Raw genomic sequence first — 9,762 nt, forward strand, 5'->3', positions numbered from 1 at the left:
TGCTTTTCTCTCCTAGGAGTTTACCCCAGCAATGTCACTCTGTCAGCCATTCCCAGTTCTGTGGTGACTTCAGAAGGGCGAGTTACCCTTCAGTGTGAGTCACAACGGCCGTATAATATGTTCATTCTAATGAAGGATGGTGAGAAGTTCTCAAGTCCTAAACCCTCACAGAAAATACACTCTGACATATTTGGAGCCCAATTCTTGGTGGATCGGGTGACCCCCAACAAGAGGTGGAGGTTAACGTGTTATGGTTATTCCTTGAGCACCCCTCAGCTGTGGTCGCTGCCCAGTAACCAACTGGAGCTCCTGGTATCAGGTAAGGAAGTGCAGTATGTTCTTTTGAGTATAATTGCAACTGACACAGGGTCCCTGGAAAATACCTGATTTGTGCTGGGTGGTTGACAACCAGGGCTACTGGACTCAGTGTCACAGAATTTCTGATACAGCTGGTCACCATGGGAGATACTTATAATGAAATCTAAGATCCATAGAAATGTGTGGACTTTATGTGGACTTCTGCTATTGCAGATCAGCTTATGTGTCAGGGGCAATTGTGACCTTCTCTGTGATATTTTAGAAACAGATGCACCTACTTTCTTCCTACTTCTTTGCAGGGAATCTTAGCAAGCCCACCATATGGGCTGAGCCAGGCTCTATGATCACCTCAGGGAGTCATGTTACCATCTGGTGTGAGGCAAACGTAGAGACCCAAATCTATGTGATATATAAAGAGGGAATCCCAGAACCTCAGGACCAACAGAACCAGATAGTCTCCAACAATAAGGCAAAACTCACCATTTCATCTATGACAGAATCAAATGCAGGGAGATATCACTGCTACTCTTACACCTCTGCTGGATGGACAGAACGCAGTAACACCTTAGAACTGGTGGTGACAGGTGAGAGAAACTCAAAAATCCTTGCCCCAGAAGTCACTCTCAAGAAAAACTGCTGTAGCATTATTTCCTATAGAAGGAAAGCTGTGGGCGGCAATTTAGACTGTGTGGTCCACTTTAATTTTCTGTGTGTACTTTTTTAGGAGTCCACAACAAACCCATACTGTTGCCACTGCAAGACCCCGTTGTGACTGTAGGAATGACTGTGACACTCTCTTGTACCTCAAATCATTCATACAACTGGTTCATTTTAACTAAGGATGATCAGAAGTTCTTGCGCAGTGAGCATTCACAAGATAAAGACACTGGGTTATTTTTTGCCAAGTTCCAAGTGACACCAACGGAATTCAGCCAAAGATGGATGTTCAGATGCTATGGCTCTTACAGAAGTAATCCTCAGGTGTGGTCAGAAGGGAGTGACCTTTTGGAACTTCTAATCTCTGGTGAGGGCACTTCAGGGTCTCTGTAGAATCATATTCTACTAGACACATGATCCCTGTTTAGATCATGGTGCGTCATGCGTTTGAGGATTCAGGGTTCCTGAGTCAGTTGACACAGTATGCAGACCATGAGAGTCACTGTATAGAAAATAAGGGGAGAGCCTAATAGAAATGGAACCTGGGAGGGTCAGGAGAATGATGTGTCTTCCCATGACATTATTGGTTCTTTTTGTATTTAGGGGTAAAGTTTAAGATCAGGAGCAAGTTTGATCTTTACTCTGAAACTGTTTGATTGCCCCCACATCCTTCTCTTCTACTTCCTTGTAGGAAGACTCATGAAACCCTCTTTGAGGGCTGAGCCAGGATCAGTGATTGCCTCAGGAAACAATGTGACCATCTTGTGTGAGGGGACCAAGGGAAATCAACCAATGTATTTCCTCTATAAAGAAGGAAGCCCAGCACCCTGGGACAGTCAAACCCCAAAAGATCCTGGTAACAAGGCCATGTTCTCAATAGCATCCATGGAAAAGCATCATGCAGGAAAATATCGCTGTTACACTTACAACTCTGCTGGGTGGTCAGAACGCAGTGACATGCTTGAGCTGGTAGTGACAGGTGAGAGGTCACAAAGTGTCACTATCTTTGCCTCTGTCCTCAGGAAATAATCGTCCATAGGTGTGCTTCCTCAGCTTTTCTGCTGGAGACATGATGGGCTGTCTTTCATTAAACAGGCTGCCTCTTCCTCTCCTAGGTGTTCACCATGGTAAACCTACTCTGTCAGCTTTGCCCAGCCCTGTGGTGACCTCAGGTGGGAACGTGACCCTTAAGTGTGTCTCATCTAAAGGATATGATTGGTTCATTTTGACTGGGGCAGATCAAAATTTCTCCAGGTCCCAAAAGGCACAGCTTACACACACTGGACAGTCCCTAGCTTTGTTTCATGAGATCACCGTGGCATCCAGCAAGAGTGAACCCTTCAGATGTTACGGATACTTTACAAATACCTCGCATGTGTGGTCAGAGGCCAGTGACCCTTTGGAGATACATGTCTCAGGTGAGGAAGTCTCATTTACTCAACTGTTTGGCACCAGAAACCCTTTGTCATATGCTGTGCTGCCTCAAGGAAGGTTTAAAGCCATAATGGCTAAAGGAAACTGTTGAGTGCTAAGGCTCAGAGTATGAATGGCCATGGCAAGGTCAAGGCAGGATGGGATGTGGAATGTATAGAAAGATCCAGCTGTATGGCTTCCTGAGTCTCCTGCTTACAGGACTGTCAAAGAAACCCTCCCTGTTGGCTCAAAAAGGCCCTGTCCTGTCCCCTGGAGAGAACTTGATCCTCAAGTGTTCCTCTGAGATAAGTTATGACAGATTTGCTCTGTTTAAGAACGGGGAAAGTGACCTTAACCAGGTCTCTGTCCATCAGTCTCAGGATGGACATTTTCATGCCAATTTCACCTTAGGCTCTCTTGATTCCTTCATTGGTGATCAGTATAGATGCCTTGGTGCACACAGTTCCTCCTCTGTATGGTCAGCCCCCAGTGACCCATTGGACATCCTGATCACAGGTAAGGTTTTTAGTGTATTCAGTTGGGTCCCATCTTGGCATAGGTTAAGCTGGGAGGAGACCTGGAATTCATCATCAAGATAATGATGAATATCTCACAGAGAAATAGGTCCAGGTAGAAGGATTGCACAGTCTGTTAAAATATAGAGAGACTAGATTCCGAATGGGGGACTCAGAACAATGGCTGCAGTCCTTCACTTACTCATTTTCTTCTCTTTAGGGTACCCTGCTGTTACACCAAATCTCTCTGTGATCCAGGCACTACCGTTTCCTTAGGAGGGACTGTGACCCTGCAGTGTCAATCATCAGTCCCCGTGGATACTTTCCTTCTGTTCAAGGAAGGTGCAGCCCATCCCTATTTGCATCAAAAATCACAGTTTCAAGATTTAAAAAATCAGGCAGAATTCTCCATGAGTGCTGTGACCTCAGCTCTTGGGGGTTCCTATGTATGCTTTGGTTCCCAAAGCTCATCCCTTTACCTGTTGTCACACCCCAGTGTCCCTGTGGAGATCATAGTTTCAGGTGAGATAACCCAGACCTCTTTGAGCTCAATTAAGACAAGATAATTGACCTAGGATTTAACCTAGGTAGAGATTTAGAAACAAACTGTTCTTTCTCAATTACTCATCATCTCACCTTCTGCATGGGAGTGGCAGAAGATTTTAGGTAGGAAACCAGAAGGTTCTAGAGAAGCTGAAGTTTAGGTACAAGACTGATAAAAGATGAGATAATAGGGTATCCTTCCACTCATCATTCCCCGTACAAATTTCCCACAGTCCCCTTGTGTCTAAAATTCCATTTCCATAGAGGTTTTAGATTTTCTTGTCTAGGAATTTTGTTTCACCATGAGTATGTGCTGACGCTTGTCGCTAGGCATCTTCATTCATTTATCAGCTTGGGTGATGACCAAGCTACTAGGTGTGAAGCAGAGATTCCTAATATGGTTCCTAGAAACCAGAGGTTCAGAAGCTAGGCTGCAGAAGAGGTACTCTGATAGAAGGTGATATTGTTGATTTATACTAGATTGAATCACTGAAAATGATAGCAGGTGATTATTCCCCAGAATTTCCCCATCCAATTGTGTTAGGCCATGAAAAACAGAGAAAAAAGAGAGAATTCAGGATCTTTCCTTCCAGTTAATGAGGTTTAGCTCAAGGATAGGGAATATGGTAAAAGGCCGGATAACCTGGGTTCAATCCTCACCTATGTACCATCTGTGGCAGGAAAACTGACTGAAAGTGCTCAGAGGTGGTCCCAGGTTACATGACTTTGAAAATGATAGCAAGTAACAAACACCTAACATGGAGCAACCACATAGTCAATTCTCTCTTTATTTATTTATTCTTCTCTTATACAATACATCCCAATTGCAGCATTTCCTTCCTACATTCATTCACATCTCCTCTCACACATCCAGTCTCCTTCACTACCCCTGCACCATATGCCCCAGGAAAGAGTAGACCACACAGGCACATTAGTTGAAAATGGCACAAAAGAATACCATAACATCAGGCAGAAACATGATCAACGTTGGGTGAGGTCATCCAGCAGGAAGAATGTGTCCCAAGTGCAGGCAAAAGTGTAATATACCCCTCACCACCACTGTCAGAAACTCCCCACAAAAACCAAACCCACCAACAATAATAACTTATATGCAGAGTGTCTAGTGAAGACCCATTCAGGCTCTATGACTGCCTCTTCAGCCTCACACAGTAACTTCTTATTCACAATTCTTCATTCATGATGTTACCTGTCTCCTAGGACCGGCAAGGTACCAAAAGGCTCTGATTGGCATCGCTGTGGCCTTCTTTCTACTGCTCCTCTTCCTCATCGTCTTCCTTATCCTCATACTCAGGCATCAGAACAAAGACAGGAAAGGAGGTGAGTAGGGTGTGGGAGGCCTGGGTCTCAGGGTTAGTGGGTCCCACTGTGGAGTATCCAAGCAGGAGCTCAGGGCACTGACCCCCCAAAGTAAGGTCAGTCTGGGACATGTCAGCCTAGAAACACTTCTGCAGATGCTGATTGCAAAACATCATCTGGAAACAAGTGCAATGTTCTGTATTGTATGAACTTTTCCATCTCCTGGGAGATTTTAACACATACACAATGAGTCGTAAAGGTCCCATCCTTTCCTGAATGTGCTAGGTAAGGGGTTCTAGTCTCCCCATTGAGGGACTTTTTCTCTTGCAGTCCAGACAGAGACTCATTTGCAACATCACGGAGATTCAGTGACCAGGGACAAAAGCCACCAGAAGAGGTAAATCAAGCTCATAAACAGACTCTACCTGCTTGACTTTCCTTCTGCCAATTGACACCCTCTTGTTTCCTCAGCTCCAAGCCAGCTCCTGCCATCCAGGAAGAAGTCTTGTGTGAGAGGCAAAGGGCCTGGGAGGGAGATATCTGAGGTTTCACCATCACAGGAGTGGTGGAGTATCTGGGACATTAAATCATCTCTATGTACCCCACTACATCTTCTGTTTCCCTATCTGGGACAGGGAGGGGTTCTGGGGAAGTGAGATATCCTGGGAATCTGGACAGGGGAAGACCTGCATGTTTTGTTATGACAGATGCTACTGTGAAGGTCACACAGCATGCAGACAGCATGGAGCTGGATGTTCTGGTGAGACTCTTGTTTATTAAAAATGCTAAGAACTTATGATAATATGATGGTCAGAAATTGTCGCTCAGTATTTGAGTGATCACTTCAGATGTGTAGGGCCTTGAGTTTAATTTGTAGTTATAAAACTAAGAAGTAAATTACTAGGAAACACAAGTAAATGAGAACTATGTACATGGGAATGTGTAGGCACATTTATGTAAGTACAAAGAGAAAGAGGGGTCGACATATGATTTCTTCTTCTAGTTTTCTACAACTCTTCTTCTGTGACAAGCTCTCTTAATGACCCTGGAGCTGTCTCTTTGGGTGAACTGGTACCATTGAACCCTTCACACCATTGTCTACATCAGTGTCCCCTAAGTCCCAGGCATGTGTATTCTTGTTTGGCTTTTTTATGTGGGCACTAGGGATCAAAGTCGGGTGCTCATGTTAACATAGCAAACATTCTTTTGCTTGACTCATCTCTCCAGTTCCTGGATTCCCCATAGACCATGAATCATGTAAGGGCTGCAGATGTAGCATGACATAGGTCTTCCTACCCACTGGAACAAGCTCTAGATGGGAGATAATACAGGAACAAACACATAGACTGAGCAGTGCAAAGTGTGTGAGGGAAATGAGTTAGAGGATGCATGTTGAGGTTGTGTGAGGCACAGTGTCAATTTAAGGAGACTTGAAAGAGGCCTTCTAAGGTGAAGCTTGAGTTAAGATGTTCATACAAACCTGTGATGAACTGGCACATTGGTGTGGGAGGTCCTTCTGTCTATTTGTTGCTTTTATTGATTAATGAATAAAGAACTGGCTTGGCCTATAGCATGGGAAGAGAAAGGCCGAGTGAGAGAGAAACCACGGAGCTGCTAGAGATAGACACTGGAAACTTTACCCGGTGGGCTACAGCTGCATGGTGATATACAGATTAATAGACATGGATTAAATTAATATAGAAGTTAGCTGGTGGGAAGCTAGCATTAGTGGGCCAAGCAGTGATTTAGTTGATGCACTTTCTGTGTGATTATTTTGGGTCTAAGCTAGCCAGATGGCCGGGAACCAACAAGCAGCTCTCCTCCAACAGTCAATCTGGGTAATGGACATGGCAGATTCAAGTGTCCTGGGGGCAGGGACATTCTCTTTTTTAAAGATGAGGCACTGCTGAGGAAATCAAAGTGTCAGAATAATATGTCAGAAGTGCATGGAGGAAATTAATAAATACTCCATGTCCTCTGGAAGTCCCAGAAGACCACATCAGCAATCATTTAGTTTTATGTAAATGTCTGAAATATCACTCGTGCACCCAGCAGAAGTATGAAAGTAGAGCCTCTGGTGAGTCATAATGATTCTCTCTGTCTGTCCCTCATTTGCAGAGAAAACATGAAAAAGACTCCTCCAAAGACTTGTATGCCCAAGTAAAACCGTGCAGACTCAGAAGGCCAGAGACCACCTCTTCTCCCCTCATGCCAAAGGAATTACTGGATTCAAATGACACACAGGGAAAAGGAGGCCAAGTGCTAACTGAGCAGGTGGGTCCTGATATCTTTAGTCTCCCAGGCTCCCAGTTCCCAATATAAACCTTCTTTTACACTTTCACACTGCAGGCTGATACAACAGATGAGGCAAATGATATGACCTATGCCAAGCTGTGCATCCTGACACCAAGCCAGAGGCAGGTGAACCTTTTAGCTTCCAGGCAGAAAAGTTCCTCCTGAGAACACACCCAGGTGTCTATCAGCCTGAGAAATCCAGACTCTGAATTCCATGGAAGAAGGGTGGATTCAGAAACTTCATATAACAAAATCTCCCTCAAGTGCACAACCATTGGGCAGACATAATCAGTCTCTAGGAAATTCTGAGAACTCTGGGAACTCTGATTCTGTTGTCTCTGCATTTTATAAATAATGGAAGTGTTTTGTCAGTGGCCAACAGATAAAATGAGAAAAAAGAAGAGGAATAAAGAAAGTTTTTGGTTTTGTGTTTTTCTCTGCTTGTTTTTATTTTTGAGCCACAAGGCTCACTTGGAGTGTTTTATATTGCAGAAAGGGAATGGGAAAGTGGGGAGGGGAGGTGGAAGAGACTAGCCTCTGGAGACAGGAGTTGATGTGGGAGTGATTTTTTATTAATAAAGAAACTGCCTAGACCCATTTGATAGGCCAACCCTTAGGTAGGCGGCATAAACAGAACAGTACGCTGGGAGAAAGGAGCTGAGTCAAGGAGTCGCCATTATTCTTCCACTCCAGGCAGACGCAGGTTAAGATCTTTCCTGGTAAGCCAGCTTGTGGGCTACACAGATTATTAGAAATGGGCTAGTCCAGGTGCGAGAGTTAGCCGAGAAAAGGCTAGATATAATGGGCCAAGCGGTGTTTAAAAGAATACAGTTTCCATGTAATTATTTCGGGGCATAAGCTAGAGCTAGACATATGGGAGGCTGGGTGCCTGGGACGCAGCCCCGCCACTCCAATTACAATAAGGAGTGGTAGAGGAAATGGAGAGAAATGGGCATAGCTTGCTTTTAAAGGGGCTTAGCACATTTATAGAGGCTTACATGGCCACACAGCATATGTGTATAGATTGCACAGTGACATACAGCAACAGGACCCTGGGGCTGAGTAGGTATTTGCCTGAATACTGACAAAGCATGCACAGCCATGGGACCCTGGGGCTGGTTAGGTGATGTTGGAAATATTTATAAATGTTTTATCTCAATAAAGCTGAAAATTGAATGATGAAGTAACCTTAATATTTTCTGTAGTATGAACCAGAAAAAAAATTAGAGCTGATCTGAACAATCAGGAATAAGGGTCTTGAAAATCAGGGGGTTCTATAAGAAGATATGGTCTAAGAAATAAAGAAAATCAATAATTAGATGAGAAGTATTGCAAAGGTTGATGCATTACGCCAAGCAAGTTTATTAAGAATATACTATCTCAGTTACTATTAGCAGGGGGAAAAGGGCCAAGGTTAGCAGAGAGACAGGTCAGACAGTGTTGACAAGGAAAACATGGGGAGCCTCAGACAGATTTCTTAGGATGAGAATCAAGCCTAGGAGGAAAAGTCCTGGCCCTAAAAGCAGCAACTTCATCTCCTGGGAGGCACTGGCTCCAGTGTCAGACTGGCTTCATGTCTGATTCTGGACAAGGACACAGAACTAAAATTTCCTTTGTCTATTCGTCAGGGTCTCTTAGAAAGTCTTCAGTTGTTGTGGCTTCCTAGATTGAACCATGAATAAACACAAAAATATTTTTTTAAATAAATGTTTTCATCATCATATTGAGAATATAGCATTTTCCGTATTAGGAATAGGGATGGAAGCGATACAGGAAGAAGTTACAAGATTTGGACACAGGCAGTTCCTTCTAAGTAGAAGACACAGCAGGGGAAGCACTCATTTCAGGCCTCCCTGGGTGACATAGTTCTTTCAATGCCAACATGAGAGAGAATGACATGCTGGCATTGATTGTATGACTTAGATCATTTTGCAGTTGTGCTGTATTATTATTTTAAAAAATTAATTTAGTTCGCTGTCAATATCTTATAATCATCCACATTACATGGCCCTATTTGTTAATTGTTGGTCTTAAGGACTATTTAACATAACATTATAAGAGGATCAGCCCAGGGTTTTCAGACAACCAACCTTAATATATCCAGTAACCTTACAGAAATTGTCAAATGGAAGTGGCTCTTTTACAGCTAACTGGACTCCTTCATCATTGGTAGATTTAAAGAGATTCAAGGAAGCATAGTTTTATATGACATTCATTTGCCTTTTGTGAAGCAAATGTTAAACTCATGGTTGGTTTATAATAGAATTATTGCTAATGATCGGAAGGATCTGGATAATGGTGTTTTAGGGACTGTTCACAATTATAATGGAGTACCTGATTCAGAAAAGAAGATAAGATTATTGAACAATGGAATAAAGCTAGAGGTAGGGAAATCTCCCAAGATCAAATTCATGGAGAAGGAAACTCTGCTACTATAAAGAGAAAGGCTGTATATAATGGCCACACCCTGAATTTATACCATTCAGCAGCTTGGGACAGAATTGGAGAAATGGGAAAAAACTTAAATCATGTACTAAAGCTATGCACGGCTCAAAAGAAGACTTTATGGATTTCTTACAAAGACTGAATTAAGCAGCAAATGGAATAATACCAAATTCAGAAGTTAGACAAATGAAAATTGAATCTCTGACCTTTAAGAGTGTCAGTTCTCTATGCCAAAGCTCAATTAGGTCATTAAAGGCCA

General features: G+C 43.2%; 1 protein-coding gene across 1 annotated transcript; it reads left to right on the forward strand.

Moving 5' to 3' along the window:
• Positions 1-1,406: 1,406 nt before the first annotated feature.
• Positions 1,407-7,415, forward strand: LOC121449819 (leukocyte immunoglobulin-like receptor subfamily B member 3). The gene is given in 12 exon segments (XM_041654490.1): positions 1,407-1,443; positions 1,667-1,954; positions 2,091-2,393; positions 2,608-2,925; positions 3,124-3,153; positions 3,156-3,425; positions 4,665-4,784; positions 5,094-5,160; positions 5,235-5,272; positions 5,471-5,523; positions 6,882-7,037; positions 7,113-7,415. Coding segments are annotated over 12 exon segments (1,791 nt in total). The 3' UTR covers positions 7,224-7,415.
• The last annotated feature ends 2,347 nt before the right edge of the window (positions 7,416-9,762 follow it).

This window comes from Microtus oregoni, unplaced genomic scaffold (assembly GCF_018167655.1).
Source record: "Microtus oregoni isolate MIOR12 unplaced genomic scaffold, Mior012 000006F_ref0000085, whole genome shotgun sequence".
NCBI classification, from domain to species: Eukaryota; Metazoa; Chordata; class Mammalia; order Rodentia; family Cricetidae; genus Microtus; species Microtus oregoni.